General features: G+C 41.7%; 1 protein-coding gene across 1 annotated transcript; it reads left to right on the top strand.

Annotated features, from left to right (window-relative positions):
- Nucleotides 1-8,357: 8,357 nt before the first annotated feature.
- blvrb (biliverdin reductase B) lies at nt 8,358-13,849 on the top strand. The gene is made up of 5 exons (XM_076282893.1): nt 8,358-8,580; nt 11,587-11,748; nt 12,308-12,397; nt 12,901-13,032; nt 13,298-13,849. The coding sequence occupies exons 1-5, from the start codon at nt 8,496-8,498 to the stop codon at nt 13,450-13,452; spliced, it is 624 nt and encodes a 207-aa protein (XP_076139008.1). The 5' UTR covers nt 8,358-8,495; the 3' UTR covers nt 13,453-13,849.
- Nucleotides 13,850-27,409: the final 13,560 nt, after the last annotated feature.

Raw genomic sequence — 27,409 nt, 5'->3', positions numbered from 1 at the left:
ACTTCCTGCAGCGGTGGTGGGTGGTGGTAGCATAGTGGTTAAAGAGCTGGGCTAGCATGCAATGGCCTGTAAAGTTGTGGGTTCAATTCCCGGCTTCCATCGTTGTGCCCTTGAGCAAGGCACTTATCTCCGAGCTTCTCTGGAGACAATGGCCCTTCTAATATAAATGACATACCGGTATGTAAAGTCTCTTTGAACATTAATGTCTGCTAAATTAATAAATGTAAATATAATGATGCAGTTTGTCTGCTTGTCTGTCTGTCAGCCCGGTCTGATCTTCATGAAACTTGTTGGGAAGGTGTACTGTATGGAAGACATTACACATTACTCTGGGTCTGACTTACAGGGCAGTTGTGAAGGTAAAAGTAGAAGAGGTCTACACACTCCTGAGTGCCCCTCTAGTTGTGGCATGGGTTTAGCACTGATTTGTGGCCCTGTAGTTGTGGCATGGGTTTAGCACTAAGTGCCCCTCTAGTTGTGGCATGTGTTTAGCACTGATTTGTGGCCCTCTAGTTGTGGCATGGGTTTAGCACTGAGTCCCCACTAGTTGTGGCATGGGTTTAGCACTGAGTCCCCACTAGTTGTGGCATGGGTTTAGCACTGATTTGTGGCCCTCTAGTTGTGGCATGGGTTTAGAACTGATTTGTGCCCCTCTCGTTGTGGCATGAGTTTATCACTGATTTGTGGCCCTCTAGTTGTGGCATGGGTTTAGAACTGATTTGTGCCCCACTAGTTGTGGCATGGGTTTAGCACTGATTTGTGCCCCTCTACACTCTTAAAACAAATTTGTTGTCCCTATCTGGACACAGAGATGTGTTAAAACAACGCAAGTTGTGTTGTTTTCAACACAATCATTTTAAGAGTGTAGTTGTGGCATGGGTTTAGCACTGATTTTTACACCAGCTCTATGGTTAGCTGCAACTAACAGAGAAGACTATGGTGCTTGTGTAGCTCACTGTTGGACACTGAAGAAAACAGTTCTTAATTTTACATAATTTCATAATTTTACATTACAGCTGAGCTATCAGTACCATTTGCTGTCGAATTGCACCTTCTGCATGGCCATGCCATAAATATGGGTGCTTCTATTTGTAAAGTGCTACAGTACTAGTGCATTTATCATCTAATTGTTTGTACACGTAACGTGTCAGTAGACATTAGAACAGAGCTCTATCAAACACTGGCAGTTGAGATCCCATGAGCAGAAGAGTTGTGGTTAAACAGCGGAATCTTAAGGCCTTCTATCTTTCACTGACTGACTGGTGCACGGAAGCCTGTCAGTTCCCCAGTGATAGAGCCCATCCCATCCTGAGTGTTGGCTATGGGTTTAATCCTATATACTTCCTCGGGCTATAAATCACTCCATTTTGCATGTTAATAATGAAAAGTCACTCCCATTGATAAATGAGACTCTCTTCACAAGGGTCAGTGCAAACTCAGCGTGAAAATCTGTTTGAGGTTTCAGAGGCTGGTGTGAGCGTATCAGCAGATTTATACAGATTTGAAGCAGTTTTATATGTGTATAAATAAGGGAGTGTTGCCATTGGAGTTTTTCATATAACTTTTCAAACATTTGAATGTGTGATTTCTGCCATCTGACACACAACATGCACACACACACACACAGACGCACACACCAATGACCATGAACCCTGATAATCTCAGAATAAAGAGCTGGTACAGTAGCTATATCTCCCACCCATGCTAGTGCTATGATGCCTTTGCCCTTGCTCTCTATGTTCACTCTTGGAGGGTTCACGCACTGAGCCCATGTGTGTGGAGAAGAGGACCTGAGGGAAGACATGCCATGACACATTAATCTGAGGACTTTCAGCTTGCTCGCCTGAAGGATGAGAAGTCATCTCTCTGCACCAGATATACTCCTCTTTCTCCCGCAATTCTTCTGCCACCAATCTCTGTGTGTGTGTGTGTGTGTGTGTGTGTGTGTGTGTGTGTGCTGCCCAGGCTGTCTGACCGGGCCGTGTTGAAGTTGTAAGCAACTCACATTACCAACTGCATCAGTGCAAGGGCCAAACAGAAGAATCATGCGAGTGAGTGACCTCCAGCAATGGCTGCTCTGTGCAACGAGCAACATTCATATTTCAAAGGAAGTCCTGTATTGATCTGATTCCTGTAGTGCACTCAGCAGTCTACACACAAAGGTGCACACACAGTACACACACATGAGCTCTCGCCGTCACCAGCGCTGGGTATTACATCTGGCCGAGCTCTCACCGTCGGCAGCGCAGGAATCAGCTGTGCCCCTGGATGAGGGCATGTGTTTAAAGGGACATAAAAAAAAGATATTTTTAAAAAACAAAGAAGCTATTTTTGAGTTTGAGTTGTCATTTGCTTTATAGTCTACTGTCTAAAGGGATACACGTACAAGGCAAGCGTTAGTTTGTGCTCGCTAAGGTGTTCTCTTGCATACCGTACTTTCATGTAGATCCATCAGAATCAATTGCTTTGCTTCAGTCTAGCTGTATCTACAATGTCTGGTATAAATCATAATCTGAGGCTCCAATCATTACATGCTATTTTTTTTTTTTGTTGTTGTTTTTTTAATGTAATGATTCACTTGTATGTAATGTAATATTCAACATGTTTAATCCAGATATCAAATGAATTAAATCAGTAATACAATGAACAACTGGGCCAGTAAAGCACTTTTACCAAAATGTCATTCTCTACCATGATCAGGGGTAGGCCTGCTGCTCCTCCAGTTTACTTGTAGAAAAAATAACCACAGATCAAAGTATTCATACATAAGCAAAGAAAGACAGGCAATGGTCATGTTTCGTAAAAACTAATTAAACAAATGAACACATTGACCAAATATAAGGGCCGTTCGAGGCAAATGTTTTAGTCGGACTTCCAGCTATGCAGTGTCATGTCAATTGCAGTTGCCAAGCCAGATCAAACCATATCATTTTATGGATCAGAAATCACATCAGAACCATGGACAGCAGCGTACGTCTGACGTCACGGCACGCATCTGCTCTGATCCAGATCGCTTCTGTCATTCAAGAATACACACCTTCGTTCTGACATTTATGGAAACGCGAAGGCCTGTAACAGCGAATAAAAGTGCTATTTCAAGTTATAGCTGTCGTTTCGGTTCACCTGCCTGTACCTTGTTACCTCACAAGCTAAAGCCAAAAGCTGAACAATCAACCATCAATAACTGGATTACATCGAAGATTGTAGGCAAATAATTTGTGTACTGTATGAATCTAAGACACCACCGCTTCGTAAATGAGTGATGTACTTTTGCAAAGGCTATCAGGCACAGGCTACTTCACTCACTGAATTATAAAGATTCAATGCGCTGTCATTTTCACCTTAAAATGACACATGACCCGTCCTATTTCTGCCGACTCGTCAACCTTAACGCATGTCAGATCATCGTGGATAACGCGTTTGCTTGCCCTGCTTTTACTACCTTACTATGGCCTATAGGTATTTGCTATGTTAGACGTTCGGGTGAGGCTCAAATTTCTGACAAGACACCGGCTAAGAATACGCAGTGACTGTAAATGACTAAGCCTTCCATAGGCATGACCACGACTGAGTGAACAATTTGCATTTACTCTTCTTACACTGCAGATACAATGAAATGATGCACTACGTTCGTATGACCAGGTGACCGTCATTCAATAGCCTACTATAGCATAGTCGCAACGACAGCACAATCTGTCAGAATCCTTTGCTAGAGAAGGCTAACCCATGTCTTAAACTACTAACAGTAGCTTAGGACTGGTATCACAGACAGAACAATCATTAGCTGATACCTTGCCCATATGACAACTAAATAAACTTTTGACAAACATACCTGTATAAATGAGTCAATACAGTGCTTTTAAGGCAACTTATAGCCCACGGCCGGCAGACCTGCGGTGTGCATTTATGAAAATTAAATGTTGCGGAGCCGAGTGATGGGACTAGTGCAGCATGTCAGAACGCCAATGGTAAACATCTTCAGTGTCAGGTCTTACTCCTGTATCACACCACCGTAATCATTCAAATGCAAGGGGGAAAACAAAGTACTATAAGGAAGAAAAGCATAACTGACATATCAACAAAGGCATGTGCAAGTGCGATGGGAATAGCAGCAGAAAGCACGGCCGAGGGATGACTGCAGTAGCCTAGCCTATGCAGGCCTCTGCTGTTCCCACGGTGAAAAGCTTTGCAACGAAATGCATGGGCAGACTGATGCCGAATGATATTTTGAGATCATGGCATATGCAGGTTGTAGTCTTACCTTCACCCCCAGTGCCAAAGGATGATGGTTTTCCCCCCAAGAGAGACGCCTTAAGACAATCGCCGGGTGACTGATCAATGACCCAAAGAAAGAATTACGAATGCAGGCTCGCGCCGCTTCTTATTTCATAGCTGGCATAGTTCGGTCACAGTACTCGCTCAGTCGTAGCAGGCTTCTCGTCAAACGGAATCTGTACAAATAATTTGGCTGAAGCGGATACGATGGCGGGTATCAAATAATATCAATGTCAATCCACTGTATTGAGCACTGAAATCATGTAAGGTATGCGTCCCGCTTTTGTCGGTGGGTTGATCAGATATCGCAGCCGGTGCGTTCGGATATCCCGTCCATCCGATACGCGCTCCCATTCCCTGCGTTCTCAATGATGCTGAAGAAAATTCGGCAGCAATATGATGGGGGTGTCTACCTCTTTTTCATTGGGTAGAGTGAGAGAGACAGAGAGCGAGAGAGATGGGGGGGGGGGGATAGAAGGAGGGCTAGATGAGCTCTGCAACCGTGCGGTCTCGTTTTCCTGCTTTTGTTTTTTCTCTCTTTGATTGTGATATGGTAAAAGAAGTGCCTTTGTTCACAACATGGAACAGTTGCCAGTTTCCGTGATGGCTATATAATAATAAAGGTATATAAATTCTAGAAATTGTACACATCAGTTTAAAGGCCAGTGCATACTACAGCAGCTTTTAGGCTACTTTCAAGTTTTGAGGATTACATTCAGTAGGATACCAACAACACTCAATGCATTGCAACCTCTGATCCCTTTTTAATATATTTAGGGCCGAAGGGCGCAAGGCCCTATTGTTTTTGGAACGCTTATTACCGTATTATTATTATTATTATTATTATTATTATTATTATTATTATTATTATTATACTCGTTCCACTTATTCTGCTGCTTTGGCAGCCGTGGCCTACTGGTTCGAACCCCGACCAGTAGGCACGGCTGAAGTGCCCTTGAGCAAGGCACCTAACCCTCACTGCTCCCCGAGCGCCGCTGTTGATGCAGGCAGCTCAATGTGCCGGCATTAGTGTGTGCTTCACCTCACTGTGTGTTCACTGTGTGCTGAGTGTGTTTCACTAATTCACGGATTGGGATAAATGCAGAGACCAAATTTTCTACACGGGATCAAAAGAGTATATACTTATACTTAATCTCATTCTCAAAGAGTTTTACTTTTTGAGATGGTTCCCATTGGTGAAAAGTCCAGTGTCATAGTCAAAGGCTAGACCCCAGGCGTGGCCCAGGGACTCTCTAGCACCCCCTTATGTGAATGATCCCGTGGTTGGCATATAGTTTGAGCTACACACACCAAATTTGGTAGGTGTGTGTATCCCCACAATAAACAAATTTCATATACAATGCATTAGCCACGCCCAACAGGAAATTAAGTATTTGGGATTTTGTGCGCACTAGCATATGATGAATTGTCATGTAAAAAGAGGTGCTTCCCATGGGCGAAAACTCATGACATTTTGCACACACATCAATTGGTCCAGTGAATGCACAGGGATAAAGGAACTCCATAGCGCCCCCTTATGTCACTGTGACTTGTGGTTGGTATAGTGTCAGATACACACACACCAAATTTGGTAGGTGTATGTAACTCCCCAAAACAAACAAATTTAGTATATGAGATTAGCCATGCCTAAAGGAAGTGAGGTAATAGAGATTTTGTACTATGGTAATGGTGATATTCACATGCCCATAATTCATATTTGGCATAGCGCCACCACCTGGCAACAGAAAGAATGGCTGATACGCTATCACATAAATCAATTTAGACGCACTTCTCATACACGGTTCATCTGATACATGTCAATTGTGGTATACATGATGTCAAAATGTTGCTGATGTTATATTGCGAAGATATTTTTTTCCGCAAAAATAAATCACGCTTGTCAATTTGTCTCCATCTCCTAATCCATGTCATACTTTTGTGTATGTAAATGAGTGTGTGCATAGTGTGTGTTTTTTTTTGTGTATATGTGTGCTTGTGTGTGTGTGTGTGGGTTCGCTTGTGAGTGTGTGTGGGGGGGTTATGGTGTGTGTGTGTGTGTGTGTGTGTGTGTGTGTTTATCTCTGTGTGTGTGTATGTGTGTGTGTGCGTGCAGGTGTGTATGGACATGTTTATGTGTGTATAGGTGTGTGCATGTGTGTGTAGGCGTGTTCATGTGTGTGTGTGCGTGTGTGTGTGCCTGTGTGTGGGTGCGTGCGTGTGATTGTGTGCATGCCCGTGTGTGTGCGTGTTTGAGTTTATGTGTGTGTGCGTGCATGTGCGCATCAGGCTTGTGCAAAATTCCAGAATTGAATTAAAACTGGCTATTAAATTCCAACTCAATTCTTGAATTTCACTTGCATTTCAATTGAGGTAGCAAACAGGAAGCAGAATTGCAATTTGAATTGTCCACAACTCTGGTGTGCGTGCATGTGTGCGTGCCTGTGAGTGTGTGCATGTCTGTGTGTATGCATGTGTGTGTCTGTGTACAGTATGTGTGTGTGTGTGTGTGTGTGTGTAACGGAGGCGAACTGAGCTAGGACGCTAGTTGCACGTGTAAATCCTCACACCCCTAACCTTAAGAACGCTTCTAACCACTGAGATGGAAGCCTGGCCTTTTAGCTCCATGGTTAAAACGTTCGATTCCCATGCCGGTGTGTGTTGAGGTGGCGGGTTCGAGGGCAGTGTGTGTGTGTGTGTGCAGTATGTGTGTGGGTAGGCTGAAAGGAGTTAATATCATCAATGTAAAACATCACATCCAACAGGAAGTGAGTAGGTGTTTCTAATAGCAAACACATTAGGTGCTCGGGCCAGCCATCGCTGCTCGCGGCTATATTTAATAAATAGTTTGCACATTAAAGGGGGAAGCTACATAGATAGATAGATAGATAGATAGATAGATAGATAGATAGACTTTATTGCCACACAACAATGTCGGTGGTAATTGTTTACAGAAAGTACAGAAAGAAAGAAAAAATAAACAATAAAATAACATTAAATAGATAAATAGTCCAGAGGAGTTTTGTGTTCAGGAGTCTGAAGTGCCTGTAGTGTCGTCCACAGGTAAGAAGCTGGGAGGCCTAATATGAGAGGAGTCTTGTTGTGGTAGCTCGGTGGCCTAGAGCAAGGAAGTGTGACCACCACATCTAGTTTTATAGTTTTTCATTGTCAACATATTGAGATCAATCACTTTACAAATATTGATTATGATAATGGCTAATCATTTTGATTATTGATTCACCTTATTAGAGTCAACTACAATATAGAGGTTCAGATTGTCATGTTGACTGATGAAATGAAGCCCTATTAATTTTACATAGACATAACTGCTGTTCATGTCATAGTGATACAAGTTTGATACATTTCAGACAGAATGATTCCCATTTTCTTTTTGCAGTAGGTTATCCACAATATCCAATCTCCCTGCATATCTCGTATAGGCCTTGTGCTGTGTGCATGTTAGGCCAACAGCCTGGAATCAAACCTGAGGGTCTTAAGAATGTTTCCTAAGGAGTTCAAAACAATGTTGCCAGACAGGCAACTGCCTCACTACCAGTTTATCCACCTGGCCATATGGATATTTGGATATCACTGTGACATCCTCGGCTGCATCTCCCCATTGTCTTGGATCAGATGCTACACATTTGTAGTAACTGTAAATGTGAATGTGAATAGTAGAAATAGTTGTTAAGGAGTTACATTTGTTCAATTAGAATATCATTGTAGGTTACAGTCTGCTTCTTTTAACAATATGCTTTCCTTTATACTTTTAAGTACATTTCAGAGTCTGTACTTTGTTACTTTTACTTGAGTAAAGAAGTTACAGTACTTATACTTTTACTAGACTTATTTTTTCACAGAGGTATCTATATTCCACTTGAGTAGGGAATGTGTGAATACCATCTCTGGCTATTTGTGAAGAAGACTTATTAAAGAGTAAAAGCAGGCTGATGCACTTTTATGTAACAGGTGCAGTTGAGAAATGTATGTGTGCTTCTCCTTTAAATGCGGATTTAAATAGGTGGAGTCTGTTTTAGGGACGAACCGTGGGCAAGGCTTCCTTCCTGAAAATGATGCGATCACGCCCCCTTGTAGTTTTGTGTTAAAGCTACATGGTCTGAACGTAGATAACCACAATCGACCAAAAGCAACTGCACCAAACAACCGACTCTTTTTTTATTTGATTTAGTTGCTTAGTCGGAGACAAATCTATAAAGTACAGTATGTCTGGTTCCATAAAAAATGTTGCAATATTTGGAGCTACGGGAATGACTGGACTGGTGACCTTACCGCAAGCGGTTGCGGCAGGTAGGACTCCAATGCAGCTGTCATTGCTTCTGTTATGAACTGCATTTACATATTAATGTGGTTGTATTATTATATGGTGACTGAATGTATCAGTCTACATATTTGACACTCTCGATCGGAACCCAGCGCAAGCCTTTACAAATGTAGCTCTTTGTATGTTGTGATGTTTTGGGTCAGGATCTTGTACAACGACGTAGCCATGTGACTTGTGACTTGTGACAACACAACTTGATTATCGCCAAGCGATGATGATGATGATTACATTACATTACATTACATTACATTACATTTGGCTGACGCATTTTTAGCCAAAGCGACTAACAACATGGTAAACAGTTTAAGTTTTAAAGCAATTCTCAACAAGATCATCATCGTGTGGGCTGCTGCAGTGTTCTAGACACCTAAATCAGCATATTGGTATATTGACTTGGGGTTATATATGACATTTACTTATAAAGGTTATATAAATTATATCGCTTTGACCTGAGACCAGATACGCTCGATCTGTTGCAATTAGGATATTTCCCCTTTGTCATGGTCATACGGTATCTGCGAAACTATCTAGTCATGGTTGTGTAGGAAGTCATTTCTGCTGAGTCACGGTTATTGATAGAGCGCTGCATTGTAAGAGATAACTGCCGATGGCCCTTTATCATCCTTTCCAGGGAGGGTGGCACTAGTCTGCTCGGTCCAACCCTAGAGCCTTCGCGCCATCTGCAGCAACTTGAAAAGATCATGACTTTTGCGATTTCAACACATTAGCCAACCATGAATAATTAAATATGCAGACATCAGATGTAAAATCACAAAGTTATAGTTTGTTGAAGTCATGGACTTCACTATAAGATTAAGGTTAATACACATTTTTTTCAGCATTTTGAAAAAAAAAGAAAAACAAATCCCAAATAATTGATGAGTTAGTTTATTCACTATTTAACTTGATATCGTGTCACTGAACTAAACACTCTGTGACACCAACTTGCATTGGAAGTTTGGGAAATCATTAGAAATACAAAAAAGTCCAGAATGCCACAATGTATCAAGATAAAGCTAGCATTTCCCCAAAGTAAATGTAACGTGGTTCTGAGCATAGGCGTCAGTTCAGGGGGGTCGTGGGGGATATGCACCAACCCGTTTTTGTCATGACTGATTTCAGCCACACCACTTTTTGAAAGCCCTCGGTTACAATAAATGAAGAAAAAATAGCCTACATCTCCCGTTTTCATTTAGTATTTTGCAATGAGTGAAACAGCGCCCCTGTTACAGTTTTTTCTGATTGCTTAAGCACATTTTTTGTAACTATGGCTTTTTTTGCAAAACTCTACACACAAATGGCAAAACCTCTCACCCAATCAGCAAAAGATTGTAGTTCTCTTGCAAAAGCTAACACACCTTGCTTAACTCTTCACACCTTCGTAAAAATGGTGTTTTCGTATCTAACAGTAAACACAAGCCATCACAATAGTAAGCACACAATGTGCCAACAACACACTGATGGTATGAATATAAAACACATCTGGCTTTTGCTTTCTCTGTGCACAAGGTAGACTATGTCAGTTTGAGGTCATACTTTTGTCATAGTTCTGTAAACATACAGGGATCCAAACTTCAAGTATTACAGTAGTGTTTATTTACACACATCAAAACAAACACAAGTGTGTTTTTCCAAGTCAAAACACAAAATAGCATTTCACTGAGACAAAACAAATCAGTCTACATCGGGTCGTCTCTCTCAAAATTCTGTCTACATCACATGCAATGTCCTAGTCCAAGGCACCGGGAAAAATATATTCTGGAATGACGTATCCAGGCCTGACATGACAATATCCCCACATGTAGACTGTTTTTTTGTCTGTAAAAGGGCTATTTCTTTCTCTTCTCACTCTTCCTGCTCACCCCATTGTACATTACCTGTGGCTTATTTATAGTGCTTAGGCTGATTGCAAAGTGAACTAATTATCTAAAACAGTTTTCACATGAGAAAGTGTGCCAGAGAGTTGGCAAAATAGTGTAAATAATAGCCATTGTGCCTACAGTTGTGCAAAGTGTGTGTTACAAAATTGCAAACTGAGTGCAAAGCAGTGTTTGTGCTTTTAGTTTTGCGAACTCAGTGAGTGGTTTTGCCATTTGTGTGTAGAGTTTTGCAAAAAAAGCCATAGTTACAAAAAATGTGTTTAAGCATTCAGAAAAAACTGTAATGCTATTTAGTGAATGTGGTGAAACACAGTATTACACTGAAACAGCTGCTGTGTTCGAATACAATTGAGCAGTTATAGTCCACACTTCAACAAGCCACAAACATGAAATCTACTTCTGTCTATTTGATAGGGATAGAGATATTAAATTAAATTTTGAGTGTAAGAACACGCATACTTTAAAGTGGCGTTAGGAGCATAGAACGAGCGAGCCATTAGTGTTTGTTAGTGCCTGGTATAGCTTGCAATATTGCAAGGCTTATAAGCCATGAATATGAGACACTTTTTTGAGAGACAAAGCTAAAGGTGAAGGAATCACCTGCTGCGGGATCAGCAGGTATGTGATTGCCACTCGCCTCATCTAGACTCACTAACCCTACCCCAAAGCACAACCAGCAATAGCCTATAACAAGCTTCGAGAACCACAGGCTAGTTCTCCACGCACTGATGATGATGTGAAATAGCCTATGATAGGCTGCTTAAAAAGTTGACTGTTGGTTGTCAACTTTAGACCATACACACAAAATTAATTTCCTCGTAACTATCCTGTAGCCTCATTTATTGTGATGTCCAAGTCCTATGTTAATGATTATCTTTCACAGATGCAGTGTGTGGTTTGGATGAGTCAGACGACAGGCAGCTTGCCTATCTTTGCTTAAAGTTTCTGTCCAAAATTGTTTGAAAATCGTCCAATTGTCCCCATCACTTTTCAAAACTAACTGACGCCACTGGTTCTGAGAATACACAAGGTACTCTGACACCCAGAGATCGAAGTCTGAACCTCAACGCATGTGTGTTTCCTCCTCTGAAGGCTACAATGTTACCGTTTTGGTGCGCGACCCGTCCAGGCTCCCTGCCGACCACAAGGCCTCCAGAGTGGTGGTGGGGGACGTCCTGAACAAAGACGACGTGAAGACGACGATGGAGGGTCAGGATGCAGCCATCATCATACTGGGAACCAGAAGTGACCTCAGTGAGTCTATGTGCCCTAATTAGAATGGGAACCAGAAGTGACCTCAGTAAGTCTATGGGCCCTAATTAGAACGGGAACCAGAAGTGACCTCAGTGAGTCTATGGGCCCTAATTAGAACGGGAACCAGAAGTGATCTCAGTAAGTCTATGGGCCCTAATTAGAACGGGAACCAGAACTGATCTCAGTGAGTCTATGGGCCCTAATTAGAATGGGAACCAGAAGTGATCTTAGTGAGTCTATGGGCCTTAATTAAAAATGATCTCAGTAATATGGGCCCTAATAGAATTGGAACCAGAAATGATCTCAGTACTGCCAGTGTGAACAGATAATTCACAGTGGACACTGATTCAGCATCACTTTCAGTAATGCACCTCTCAGAACATGCCCTCACTTTATAGAGTGAAGGAGGTGTTGCACTACAGGTTTAGGTAGGCCATCATGTGCAGTTGCATTTGAACATATAACACCACATGTCCACAAGAGGGCAGTCTAACTAAATGCTTTGCCTGAGAGCATGAACATGTGCATGGCATAATGCTCGCCTTTTCTATCTATAAAGGTCCTACTACAATGATGTCAGAGGGGACAAGAAACATCATCAACGTCATGAAAGCCAGAGGTATCAGTAAAGTCATTGGATGCATGTCAGGTAAGCCTACAGTAGTTTCTTAAAATGAAATGTGGTTGATGTATTTTGGAAGATATGAAATAATAAAAAAAAAATCTGCAGTTTAGATTTGTATCGCATTTCAATTTTACATACTGTGTCTCTTAACATTTTAATCATAAGATGTATTATATTACATACAAAGTGTACATTTAATACATTTCAACTCTCAGAAACAAATTATATAGTGCCCTTTACAACCCTGCTTTACCAGTTCAGCTACAGAGCAATACAGAATGTGTGTATTATGTGTTCATTATGTCTATGTAAGGAGGACCCTCATACTGAATGTTTGTGTAATGTAAATTTACCACCTCACCACTCACCTTACCACAAAGCTTGCCTCATGAGTATAACTCTTTTCAATGAGTGGAGTGCACGCACATCTAAAAAAATGTAAACAGGTGCTAGGTATAAGGCTTAGCCGGACATTGTTCTATAAGCTCCCACCAACTCTTAACTCTTTTCAACCACGCGTCCTCCAGCCTTCCTCTTGTGGGATCGGTCCAAAGTGCCCCCCCGCCTGGTCCCGGTCACTGAGGACCATGACAGGATGTACACAGTGCTGAAGGAGTCCGGCCTGGACTACGTGGCGGTCATGCCACCACACATCGCTGGTGAGGGGATAATTAGTGACAGTTTCAGAACTGGTATTATCGATAGAAAGATTCATCATCTGCTGTTGCTACTGCTGCTGTTGCCTTAGTAATCCTCTATCTGTCTTTAGCGAATGTTCTGGCCTTATGGTCATCAAATAGATGGCCTAGTTGGAATAATGTAGCATTAAAACATAATGTACAGTTAAGGAGGGTAGGCCTAAACGCAGGAGGTGTGCAGTTTCCAGTTTTCCTGTAGCAGTGTCTTTCTCTGTCTCCCCTATAGACAACCACCCCCTGACAGAAAAGTACACCGTTACTGAGAACATGCTGAAGGGAAGGGTCATCTCCAAACACGACCTCGGCCACTTCTTCGTCAAGTGCCTCTCCATCTCAGACTGGGACGGAAAGACTGTTGGGCTTTGCGGAGAGTACAGTTAAAACTCCTGTGTCAAATTTTTTTTTTTTTACATAGTTTGATTTGTGTGTTTCATTTGTGTGTGTACAATGTTACTGACCCTTACTTACTCAGTGAGCTGCCAGTGTTGATACGCGGAATATTTTGACAAGATGAAATAACTAACACTGTTAACAATTTAATTACAGAAATACAATGATCTGTATTGGTAGCAAAAATATATGAAATAGGCTATCTGTATGCTACATAGCATCGACAATGTGATTGACTGAGTTAGGAAAAAGTAACCTGTGTCAGTTACATTATTTAAGTTACTTTATCAAGACCATTGCTAAGCTAATTATTACTCAATGAGCTTATACAGTTTTTGTACTTAACATATTTTATGAAATCATATTTCAAATAAAAATATAACTATTTCTCAATGTGTTGTCATATTTAGCTGAGCCAGAATATAAGCCTAAATTATAGCATAGGATATTAAGGTAGAGTGCTATTTTGTCAGTGTCACAAATTCAATTAAATATTAAACTCAGCAAACAACGTCTTGTCTTGTTGTTGATATTTAATATCAACTACAAAACTACAATTCCCATGAACCCCTTCCTTACAAACGTGCCTGCTATAGGATTTCTCAAAACTTGAATCTTCGGGTGGCGGGAATTAAGGACGATTTGTATTTTGTAGCAACTATCGTCGGTTACATGATAGCGAGCTAACAGTGGACACAATTCTGCATAATGAGACATAATGAGGGGCCCTACATCTTGGGAAAACAGTCACGTTGCACGACGTTGGACTGGAGCAACGCGAGCTGAACTGTCACTTGTATACGTGAACGATATTGTTTCTAAACTATCTTTGTAAGTGTAAACTGTGTGTACACTTACAAAGTTCTCAATGCTTCGGTTTACATGTAGGGCCCCTCATTATGCTACCGTGGAAGTGTGGTGCTATTCTGAGCCTTAGCTTTTTTTTACTTTACGTGTGCCCCGAAGACTAGCGTTATACGCCAATTAGTGGTTTGTGGTAAAACTGGTCATGTTCGATTAGCCTGAAAACATATCCCAGAGAACGGACAAACTCGGTACACATGTGTTATTAACCCCTAGGTTCAATTTGTGCCAGAATTGTCCTTTAATTTATATAAATGTAAATCCTTAACAACTGGAGAACAAATTAATACAGCTTTGAAAGATTGTTATAACTTTAAATGGGACACACAGGTAATAAAATACTTGATTTATAGGCATTTGTAAGATTTGTTGCGTTCAGATTCATGCAGCAGTGTACAGTGCTGGCTTAATGAAAGCACTTCATGATGGACCACAATGTTGTCTGATGCTCAGCATGCATTGACAGCTCTGTAAGCGGCTACCGGAAGTACAAAACCAATCTGACAACAAAATAACAGGCAGAGGTTATCAGGTTATCAATAGCCTGGCCCTGCCCACCTAGATCTTCTTTCAGGGAGATATAGCAGAGACTTTCTAATGAGGAGACACAGCACTCTAAAAATCCTCCATAGAAATGCATGGGGTTAGTTTGTAACGCCAATATGGCAGTTGTCTACACATATCCCGCCCCTTCCTTGGCAAAAAAGTCGACATGTGAATACATTGTGCCAATCATGTGATGTGTTGTGAATACATCGTGCCAATCATGTGTTGTGATCTCGCCGCTGGAGCAAGGTTGGTGTCGTGAAGCCTTGCGCTGCGCACCCGCATTTCTGCCGAAATAGATGCCCGATAAGTGCCCAAAAACCGTTACAATATGGCCGCCGAGTGGAGGGACTTGCCTAAAAGGACAAAAAAAAGGAAAACTAGATACCGCATTGGGCTCCAGAACGTACGTAAATAGCGCCACCATCGTGGTGGGGGCAACGTTCACTGGAGGCCAATGGAGAAACAGATGTCTCTGATTGGAAATCAGACAGGTGTCTCTGATTGCCAGCAAGTGTTGCCCATAGACAGTAAGGTGTTTGCCCCCAGCAATATGGCAGCCCGACAGACAATGCGGTATCTAGATTTCTAATATCTATGGTCCGGAACACCATAGTTCACAACCGTTTCCCCTTAGACAAGAACAATGTCAGGCCAACCACATTTAAACGGACATTTATTGTGATAAACAGAAGCAGCAACACCTTTCACGTCAAAAAATGCAGTTGGAAAAATGCAAAAATGTATTTACAGCAAAGGTAGACCCACATACATTGTTTCCTGACTGTTGATAGTTTAGGACAAAGTAGAAAGTAAGATTAGGAATCTCTGATCAATGTGAGTGGTAAGGCTGGACGGTGGACCAATGATTTCAAAGTTAGTGCCCATCGCGATGCAAGTGTTGAAAATGTTTTCCAATCGAGAGTCTCCTCTATTCACTTCGTCAATGTGTTTGGATTTTTTCAGGCTAGGTTATCAATAGGATCAATATCAATAATCAGACTACACAAAAGTGTACCCTTGTCTCATAAGAGTAAAAAATAATGATAAGTCTTGCATGCAGCACTGTTTGTAACAGTGACTTTAGCATGGAGGGTTAAATGATTACAAAAGACATGTTGAGGTGAGTTTAACAAGTGTCATTTCATGTGCATAATTATTCAGGCCTATACTAGATGGCTAGTTGCCAAGGCTACATGAAAATACCAAACTACCAAAATCTACATATTTTATTATCACAATTTCCAACTATAGGCCTTCCTTATTTGATGTACTGACTAGAGACAATTAATTAACACACATATGTATCTGTTTTTCAGTATCTAAGTAGCCTAGGCCAAAGTTTTTTTTTTTGTGGGGGGGGGGGTGTATATGTCATGGGCCATGCAGCTCTTCTACATTCACATAGTCTTCTTCCAGATCTCCATCAGCCTCTTTATCATGGTCCCTCTGGACAGCAGGCATGTCGTTGTCTGTAGCAGTTGGGCCATGCTGTTCTTCTACATTCACATAATCTTCTTCCACATCTCCATCAGCCTCTTTATCATGATCCCTCTGGTTAGCAGGCATGACTGTGTTCATATAGATGTTCTCATCTTCATCAGGTGACTCACCTGGTCCATAATGAAATCCATATATTTGTAATTTCAGATTTCAGACATTATCATGGTTTAGTTTTTCAAAGCATTACATGTAAATGCCTTAGGTAAAGATGGAGGATAAGTACTGCTGATAGATTCATTTCATTAATGAGATGCTTTTTTACTCACTGTGTGCCACAGTATTCATCTGGATGGTGTGTGTATTTGTGTCACTCAAACACTTTTTCTTCACCAGGTAGAGGATGGCAGGGATCAGCAAAAGTAGGAACAACCCTGAAATCACTCCAGATGCAATGATGGGAGTCAGGGATGCTAGAAAAAGAAACAGGACATTACAAGAGCTAACAACAAACAAACACACAAACAAATAATACTCAAGTGCTGAATGTTTACATTTTATGGTGACTGTCAGTGGTGCTGTCTGTGTTGACTTGAACACAGTGACCTCATAGACACAGCTGTAGCTGCCCTGGTGGGAGTAGTCAGCCTCAGGAATGTAGAAGGAGGCTGAGTGGTTGATGGCGAGCTGAGTCCTGGTCCTGTTAGACCCATCAAAGATGAGGTGGAAGGAGCCTCCTTGGTGCTGTGGCTCAGTAGAGCAGATGAGTGAGAGGCTGTGGCCCCTGGTCACCTCTGGCCCCTGAGGACCCCAGAACAGCCCTCCATCTGGGGCACTGAGAGAGATGTTGGGCTGCACAAGGTCCACTGAGGAAGGAGGTATTTCAAAATGAGATGACAAGTAACCAAAGCTAGAATGGCTAAATAGACTTGGCTCATGTAGTACAACTGGAAAATATAAATATATATATATATAATTTTTTTTCATGTATAAGACATTTGACCATGACAATGATTTTGACAGTGTTTCTATACAAACAAAGACGCTGCACTCCTAAAGAAAGGCAACCACCCACACCATAGGTGTATCTAAATTAGCTATGTACCAAAAATTACATTTTACCGTGACTCGAAGAGCTGTAAACAGTGTTGTAAGGCTGCGTGTACACAACCGCTTGGAGCTCCAGTGGAATTTTAATTTCATAACGAGAATTCTCGGTCTAACCGTTCATGTGCCGTTGAAACGGCGTAAATAGGCGACCCATCAGGCCAGCACTATAACTCTGAATGTGGTAAACAAAAAGCGGATATTTCAGGCAGTAAATGCTCCCGTTAAGAACCCAACCAGATTTTGTTCAAATCTACATACCTATGGCTACTGAAAAATTTAAGGTTAATTTAGCAAATGTTATTTTGAAGTGTTAAAAAACATTGTTGTTTTAGAATTTCTGAACAAAAGTGGTGATAATTGGGGGTGTTACGATATGGTTCTTTCCCTTTACCATTGTGTGCCTGGTTAGCTGACACCTCTTTACTCACCTACAGTGATGCTAATGGACCTGCTATGAGTAGAGGTAGTACAGCGGCTAAGGCCAGATTTTTACCTGAATCGTTCAGTTTTTGCAGAAAGCACGAAACTTGGTACTTCAAATATGGCCACCAAAATATGCCCTTTTTTTCTACATTTATAATGCTATGCTGCTTTTAACACATAATATGATGTCTATAGCCATCTTTCAGCATTATGAAATATATAATGAGACAATCATGCATAATTAAAATGGCAGACATGGTGAATTTTAAAGAAGTAGCCATACATTCTGACACTGAATCAAAAACTGGGGTGCGTTTAGGCTATGTGTAAAGTTTCGACTGTGTGACTAAACCCTGCACTTGCCTGGGCTCAACCCTTCTAATTTGCCCCCTAGAGGCTGGCATGCTAGCAAGGAGGCTAAAACCCATGGATGCTAATGTCTGTCAAGTCTCTTAAAGAAACATATGCTGCCTTTTGGGAAATTAGCTATTTTGTCTTCTATCCTAGAGTTAGATAAATTAGTACACATAACCCAGTCCAACACATCCTACTGTTAGCCTAATTCAATTGAGGTGGGTGGGGCTAATTAGCGTATGCTAAAGTTTCTTTTAAGGCTTATAGTGATTGTTTGAAAAGGTCTATTTTGTTTTATTGTAGTTTAACATTTTGCATCCCATAAAATGATTATGCCTGTCAATGAAGCTAATTTAAATACGTAATACCTTGGGCCCTATCATGACATTCTAAAGTGCATCATCACTCGTCAAAAGTCTATTCAAATTTAGTAGGATGTCCAGTTCACATTGGGAGGGGTTTCGTTCTCAAAAGTGGAGCGCATGGCGTAACAAGGTGTTCACATTTTAACAACAAGGGCGTAACATCATTTTAAACCAATGAGAATGACATCTGTCATTCCCTTTAACGGCGCAACGCGCGATATGTCAAATAAATGCATCGGTATTTTGGCATTCAACGGCGCGTTTGAAGGAGGCTGCTTGCGAGACCGTATGGAATAGTCATTCTTAAACCATGCTTTACTAAAACCTAGCATAGCCTTCACGCATTTGCACTCGTCTATTATTTGAACTCATTGGCAAAGTGAAACTAACTTCACCAAGGAGTCAGTCAACGACAAGACAGTTATATGCAGTTACTTTCACTATTGACTGACAATGGGTTACCATCGAAAACATAGGCTGGAAAAAGCAACACTTACCCTAATGTTGCTCAAATGTCTGAATAAAACAACATTTATCCTGCAGAGGAGTTGCTTATATCTCGTGACAGTGCGTCTTCAGCTGTGCTCCATACGTGTCTCTCGCCTCTCCCCTAATCACTTTTAACCGTCATTACCAATATGCAAATGATGGTGAATAACTACTCATCATGAGATGTACAGTATTTCGTAATATCTTTATTCTAATTATGTTTACCATTGTAATCGTGCAATTTGTAATGCTTTGCATGGACGTGCGCTGGTGTGCGTTCATGAATGATAGAAGGATGGTGCGTGCACCTGCCAATATGACTGTTGACATGCGCTCTTAAAATAGCATATGAACAACTCGCCATTGACTTCTGACCAGGTTTAGGTGGTGTATGATAGCGATTTTTAGACAATGCGCCAGGTCCCTCCCTAGGTTGTTAATTGCCACACCCCTGGGCGCAATGCTTAAAAAATAAAGGTGCAAAATAACGAATTCAACTTCGCGCCGGTGAATAACGAACTTTACGCCATGCGCTGGTGACCCAAAATACAGCCCCTTATGAGTTTAGCTCCCTCCTGACACATTAGGGCTCATGCTAGTCAGTGAACCAGCACTTATAGGACACTTGCTAGTGCGTTCAGCGACCAGTCCTTGGGTGTGCTTTATGGTGGAAGACAGGTAAAGTTGAGTATCGTCCTCATAGCAGTGATAATCAAATTCATAGGAGCGAATGGTCTCACCCAAGGAAGTGTGTAAATAGAGAAAAGTAGGGGCCCTAATACTGATCCCTGAGGCACACCTGTGGTGAGATCATGTGCCCTTTAAGGTAGGACTTAAACCAGCCAAGGGATTTCCTAGACATCCCAGTTCAGATAGTGTAGAAAGGAGAATGTCATGGTTAACAGTATCGAAGGCTGCAGATAAGTCTAGTAGAATAAATACTAATGACTTAGCAACTTAGATGAGGACTTCCATGATAGCACAGGGGCGTTGAATCCACGTTGAATCAACCTCCGCCGCTTCAAACAAACGTGGATTCAACGCCCCTTTGCTATCTGGGTTAGCTACTCTCAATGCTTCGGTCACAGAAAAGCAGTTTCCATAGAATGACTCTTGAAAACAGACTGCATAGGGTCTAGCAGGTTGTTCTGATATAGCAAGTCCAAGACTTGCTTGAAGACCACTTTCTCTAAAAACTTTGACAAGAAAAGAAAAAGGGATATAGGTCTGTAAAAACAGGAATGGTTTTAGAGGTGGTGGCAAATTATACACTTTCCATCTTTATCCTCCTTGACTGATTTTTCACTAGTTTCACATTTGGCTAGGGTCAGTGTCAGTACTGGTAGCATAAGCCAGTACCTGGAGCCTACAATCGTTGCAAAGGTAGTCCAACTCCTCCAGAATGGCACACCAATACGTTCCATTGCCAGAAGGATTGCTGTGTCTCCCAGCACAGTCTGAAGAGCATGTAGGAGATTCCAGGAGACAGTTGCTCTAGGAGAGCTGGGCAGGATGGTAGAGGGTCCTTAACCAAGCAGCAGGACCAGTATCTGCTCCTTTGTGCAACAACAAACAGTAGGAGCCCTGCCAGAGCCCTACAAAAGGACCTCCTCCTGGCCACTTGTGTGAATGTCTCTGACCTGTCAGACTTCATGAAGGTGGCCTGAGGGCCCGATGGCCTCTGGAAGGACCTATGCTCACTGCCCAGCACCGTGCAGCTCAATTGGCATTTGCCATAGAATACAAAATTGGCAGTTTCGCCATTGACGCCCTGTGCTTTTCACAAATGATACCAGGTTCACCCTGAGCACATGTGAGGTCTAAAGATCTCTTGGAGAATGTAATGTTGCATGCAACATCATTCAGCATGACTGGTTTGGTGGTGGGCCAATGATGGTCTGAGGAGGGATATCCTTGGAAGGACGCACACACCTCTACGGGCAAGACAACTGCACCCTCACTGCTCTTAGGCATCAGGATGAAAACTTTAGACCCATTGTCTGACCCTGTATTGGTGCAGTGGGCCCTGGGTTCCTCCTGGTGCACAACAATGGCTGGACACATGTAGCGAGAATGTGCAGGCAGTTCCTGGAGGATGAAGGCATTGACACCATTGACTGTCCCCCCACACTCCCCTGACTTAAATCCGATTGAACACCTCTGGGACATTATATTTTGGTCCATCCAACACCGCCAGGTTGCAACACTGACTGTCAAGGAGCTCAGTGATGGCCATGTCCACATCTGGGATCAGATACCCCAGGACACCATCTGCTGTTTCATTAAGAGCATGCCCCGATGCCATCAAGGATGTCGAGGCCATACGAACTACTGAGTACCATCATGAGTTGCTGCGCTGAAATTTAAGCAAAATGGACTAGCTTGCCACGTCATTTTTTCCACTTAGATTTTCGGGGGGTCTTTTAATTCAGTCCTCTGTGGATTGATCATTTTCATTCCCAAATAACGAAGTGGCATCCTTTTCTTCCTAACATATTACCCAGTCCATATCAGTTTGAATCCTACCTCACAGGATGCTCGTTTAACGTATCATGGCTTGGAATGTTGGGGTAAAAGTAACGTGCATCATTGCTCTTTGCCAGAGTGTCTCGCAGAGACAATTCCATTGTGCTCTTGCGAGAACTCTGGATTTCCAGGGTACTTCTCTTTGCTATCCACACCACTTCTTTGGGACAGATTATTCATTCGCACAGCTTCTCATACCACTGCTATGCAGATGACACACAGCTTTATCTGTTCTTTCCACCTGATGACCCCTTGGTCTCGGCACGGACCTCGGATTGCCTCTCAGACATATCTACATGGATGAAGGCACACCACCTCCTGCTAAACCACTCATAAACCAAACTGCTGGTCCTCCCAGCTAAACCCACTGCTCTCACCTACTCGAATGCCCTCATACAGGCATATATGCTACCCCCCGACCATTGCGCTCTTCAGACAAACATCATCTAGCTCTGCCACCGGTACGCTCAGGTCAATCCAAACTTTGTTCATCTGTTATTCCTCGTTGCTAGAACGCGCTACCAGTTCCTACTAGAGCAGGGACATCCCTCTCCACCTTCAAAAAACTCCTGAAGACCAAACTCTTCAAAGAATATCTCCTCTCGTAGCACTACTTACAACTAGCTAATTCTAGCACTTACCACCTGACTTGACTGTATAAAAACAACACTCACTGATGCACTTTTCCCTATTGTACTCTACCTTTTTGAATTGTTTTAAATTGTTCTAGAATTGTTGAGAGAATTGTTTTAAAAGCGTTAAACTGTTTACCAGGTTGTAAGTCGCTTTGGCTAAAAATGAGTCAGCCAAATGTAATGTAATGTAGATATCCAGTATGATGTTTTTTGAGCAGTGTATAGTAAGAGTTAAGGTTTGCTCAGAAAGAGAAGAAGGTAGAATAAGAATTTATTGATGATGTAGGTAGTTACTTCAATTAACCAAGATATAGAATAATTGGCTTATTTTCTTACACATAGTGGCCATATTGGAATCTTACCAAATTATACTTGATGCCTTGTATATTATTGAGTTTGTCATGTGATAAAATGACTGTTCAAACTTTGAAATTGTTTTTGAATGATATTTCTATCATGAATAACAATAGAGATGGTCTATATTTTCACATTTGGTATCCGCCATATTGGATTTCAAAATGGCCAACATCAAGTTTGTTTGGAAATCATGTCAATAGCTTCCTTGACCCTAAAAATTGAGTGTTAGAACTTAAAAGACTTTTTTATCTTGTTTAATTTTGAAGTTGTATCAGCAATTCTATTAAGAATGGTAGCCATATTTAAATTCAAGGTGGCAGCCACTAGGGGGCGCTATGTGTTGGGGTCCATTTCAATTTTTGATCACTAGGGGTAGTAGTATAACTGTGCCAAGTTTCATGCTTTCTGCGAAAACTGAACGATTCCGGTGCTTAGCCGCTGTACTAAGGAGGAGGAGTAGGCACACGTGTAACTGCCCTGGTGAGAAGAGTCCACATTAGACAGAGTAAATGTAGCGCTGCTCTTGGAGGAACTAAGAGCCTTTGAATTCACGTTAGCTCCATTTCTGAACAGAAGTAAGTTGCCAGTGCACTGGTATGCACTCCTAGAGCAGCTGATCTGAACAGTTTCTCCAGCTGAGACTGCTGAGTATGAGGAAATGAGAGAGATGGAGGGACCTGGAAATGGAAAAGAGCCATTTTCACAAAGATTCACTTTGTTTGCTTTTTCAGCAAGTTTAGTTTTACAAACTCACCTTCCATGGAACACACCACCCCTGCATCCTTATGATGGCGACAGTTATGTTTGCTTTTGTAGTAGCACTGGGTCAGAGACTGTTCAGTACCAGAGCATCTGACATCATCCATCCAAACCTCTCCAGTCCCTGCACCATAGTAGGCTGACCCGGGGGCACAAACAGCAGTGCCACACCCCAGCTGTCTGCACACCACCTCAGCATCACTCATGTCCCAGTCATCATCACACACAGTTCCCCACTGGTTAGAGAGATACACCTCCACTCGACCTGAGCACCCACTGGTCCCATTCACCAGCCTGATCTGGGCAGCGACTACAAAGAAATACAACAAACACAACACTCATAGCCAATACATGACTATCAAATGCCATTAGACTATCATGGTGGATGGATATCTTTATGGTTGGAAAAACACTGTGCAAGATGTTTAGATGTGAGATATGTGTTCCAATACAGTATAAGCTCATGCAATCAGGATTTTTGAGTTTGTGTAATCATTGGGGGAAATATTTCACTTACCAGGTACTGAGGGAACATTGAGAGAAAGAACTACTGAGGAGATAAACAAACCAAAATCAGATGAGATATTTGTTGAATGTATGTTTACACATAGCGATATTTGAACTGACATACATTCGTATTGTCCTATGGCCATACAGCATGTTCTGATAAATGAGTGGTTTCATATATACAGAAGTGTTAGTTTGTGCCATGCAGTCTGGTTTGAGGTGTTGCACATAGCCTACGAAACTTCCTATTTCAGCCTTTCTGTTTTTCATCAGCACTTATGAACATAACTAGATGTACCGCAGAGCGGTACAAAATATGACCACCGCCCAGTCCAGCACATTTTTTCCACAAAAAGAAATCACGCTGAAAGGCCTATATGATTCTAACTGTTTCACTAAATTGCATTATCCACACTCAATTCTCACTGGTATCTGCTAGACAACAAGTACCAAAACATGATTAGTTCATAGATTTCACATGTAAAATTAACTTTATACAACCCCACCTCCATCTTGCCTGTTCATAATTCTGAGAAATTCTTGATTGTTTGTGTTATGTTTATGTTATGTGTGTGGGTGTGTGTGTGTGTGAGTGTGTGTGTGTGTGTGGGTGTGTGTGTGTGTGTGTGCGTGCTTGTGTGTGTGCCTGCGTATGTGCCTGTGCATGCAAGCGTACATATGTCTACTGTGTGAGTATGTGTCATACGTATGATTACTGTGAATGTATGTGTGTGTGTGTGTGTATCTGTTTGTGCACATGTGTGCACATGAAATGGGTTAACATGACCCCTGGAGGCAAACATACGGAAAAAAATGGTCATCCTAGGCCCTACAGTTCTCAAGATATTCACAGAGAACTGTGTCTGCCCTACCCTCCTTTTGGGGGGTCCAGTCCAGCGGGGGGGCTACAGATCAAAACGAAAAACGATGGTTCCATGCTATCCATGTGGGGTTACATGCCCACCAAGTTTCGTGTACCCCGGTCTTTCAGTGTCCCGGGACTCATTGACGGAAATTTGGGCATGCGAAAAAGAAAAAAAAAAAAAAAAATCTGACTAAACCTATATGACCGCCGCTTCGCTGCGCGGCGGTCATAATTATAAGGATAGAACACTGACCTCAACAGAGCCATACATTTAATCCATAATGAAAACCCAATTTGAATTGAAATGTTGAAAAGTTGATCCAGATGAATGTTATGAATGTAGGCCTATCTCATCTATTTTTGTGATAACATTTCTCTTGGCCTGTATAGTCAGCCTGTGTGAACCCAGTCGAGCCTGTTAGCAAATTTGAATTAGCTCTGCAGGTCAGTTTGGAAAGGATATTGAAGCGCATTTCTGAATCACCAAAACCCCCAAATCTGATCCCAGTCACGTGCCTTCAACACAAACAATGGCAGCGCTGATGGTGACAGTGTTAAAATATGGTCATGTATTTTCTTTGGAACAGAGTGAACAACTGCATTTAAAACATCTATACAAGAAAGATGTATTTACTGCACATCTGAAATAATTTGGTAAGAGTTCAATGCACCTATTTCAGTTTAATTTCACTGCTGTTTACACCCCTGGAAGTCGTAAAATGGTTCAGAAGTTTGGAAACAAACATCAATCCATTTCAGACGGACCTGCAGAGCACATTTGCTAACAGGTTCATCTGGGTTTACCCAGACTACTGCATAGTGGAATTCAGGAGAAAACTCTTAAAAGTATCCCATAATTTCCCACTGCTGTTTTCAGACACTCCTTAGTATGTTCATACTGGAGGAATTCTTTCCTTTACTTCACTTTACATATTCAGATTAAGAGAAATTAGTTTAATGCTACCTGAGAGAAGAGCGAGCACAGCCATCGACATCTCCATCTCCGATGAGAATTTCATGAAATTAACAGGTCTTTGTCTTTCTTTCTTCCTTAAGTCTCTTCGGACCAGACCACATTTGCCCGTGATCAAGTAAGTTGTAAAACGTACGTCAGCAAATGTCAACCTCAAGGGGTCTCCAATGTTGACATCATGGCTACGGCCTTGCATCAGGCTGTGACATAACCACCATACTAATGGCTGACAGTACTCAACAACAACAGCAAAAGCAAACTGACACCTCCACAATCACCTTGCATCAACTACAGTAAAACCTCAAGCACCCTTTCCAAATGCAAAGAAGAGCACATGCTATTGCATGATCTTAGCTGAAATGTGACAGCAGTTTTGACACAGACTCTGAAATACACTGAGTGTATATTCAGCACGGAGAGTAAAAAATAACCAACGTGTGAACTCTGACTAATTCTGCATTATACTCATTTGCATCCTCTTTCTGCTGTAGCTTTTCTTCAGCTCTTTCAGCGCCTCTTGTTAATGTTTATGATTAAGTGATACATTTCTCTTTATGATACGGGAGGCCACCGCCGCATATCATATCACCTACGTAGTTTAATTTAATAATTTTTATTTTATTTTATTTTTATATAATTTGCCATTTCTTAACTCCCACTGTCTTAAGATGTGTGATATGTGCCTCTTTTGTTCCCCATGTGTGTGTGTGTATGAGGACTCTGTACTGCAAACAAAATCTACATGTACCTCTGGGTACAAATAAAGTAACTTGAACTTGAACTTGAACTTGTAGAGGTGAATAGCCTTGGGTGGCGAAGAACAATCTTGAATACCTCAAAATAACAATTCAATGAATTTCATTAAATAATAGAAGCCACTTGCATTTACATCTGATGAACATCATGACATTCTGATATCTGACATGTTTTCAGATGTACATGTTGAACATGAAAAACAGATGCATTTGCTTCTTTAAAGCAACACTATGCAAGAATTTGCAACTTTTTGACACATGGTTTCATCAGGAAAGTCTGGAAAGTGTGGTTTATCAGGAAAGCAGTTTTGTCATAATCTTCAAATGTGACAAACCGATAAACACATGTCGTTCCCACCAGCCACACTGAAAAAACCCCAAAACAAAACGCTAGATTTACTTGTTTTTATAGATCCCTTCACTGTCCACATCACAGAAAAGGTGTGCGCATGTGGGTGTCAGAAAGCTTTCCATCCCATTGAATTGCGTGTGTGTGTGACTTTACTGAAACGTCAAGACAAATACTTAGTTGTATTGCTTTTTTACGCTGGGCTTGTCAACCAAATATCCGTATATGTCGGGCTAATGAATCTCTGGCCACTTGGTAACGTCAATCCATTCTGTTATCAGCTCAGGATCAGGCAAACAATTGCCATTACCTAAGACTAATTTATTTAGGTACGGTTCGCGACCCTTGGGTAACAATGACAATGCATATCTTGACAGCTCAACATCCCGGCCTACTGTATTAGCTGCACCATTTTTCTGACCCCATGCTGCGTGCGCACCCAACCTAGGCTCTGGATGATGACTGTAATTCCAACGTCATTGTGTTATACAGGTAGACATATGTACTGAGAGATGTACTCAGCTGAAATAGATTTTTTTTTAAACTGACTCAAAATTAGAGTGAGTGTATGTCCAGGACTTACCACGGAGAGTAAAAAATAACCAACATGTGAACTACATTCTGTATTCTA

The sequence above is a fragment of the Alosa pseudoharengus genome, unplaced genomic scaffold (assembly GCF_046254945.1).
Source record: "Alosa pseudoharengus isolate Yale_2024_CS ecotype anadromous, Long Island Sound unplaced genomic scaffold, YU_APseudo_1.1 YU_APseudo_1.1_scf_13, whole genome shotgun sequence".
Taxonomy (NCBI): Eukaryota; Metazoa; Chordata; class Actinopteri; order Clupeiformes; family Clupeidae; genus Alosa; species Alosa pseudoharengus.
The sequence above is the reverse complement of the archived record's forward strand: the minus strand, read 5'-3'. Positions and strand labels throughout refer to the sequence as shown.

What these genes read in the sequence shown, in the direction of transcription:
- blvrb (XM_076282893.1), top strand. Translation starts at nt 8,496, where the DNA reads ATGTCTGGTTCCATAAAAAATGTTGCAATATTTGGAGCTACGGGAATG. An exon ending in ACCGCAAGCGGTTGCGGCAG is followed by an intron (nt 8,581 to 11,586) that starts GTAGGACTCCAA and finishes CCTCCTCTGAAG; the next exon opens with GCTACAATGTTACCGTTTTG. An exon ending in AGTCATTGGATGCATGTCAG is followed by an intron (nt 12,398 to 12,900) that starts GTAAGCCTACAG and finishes CGCGTCCTCCAG; the next exon opens with CCTTCCTCTTGTGGGATCGG.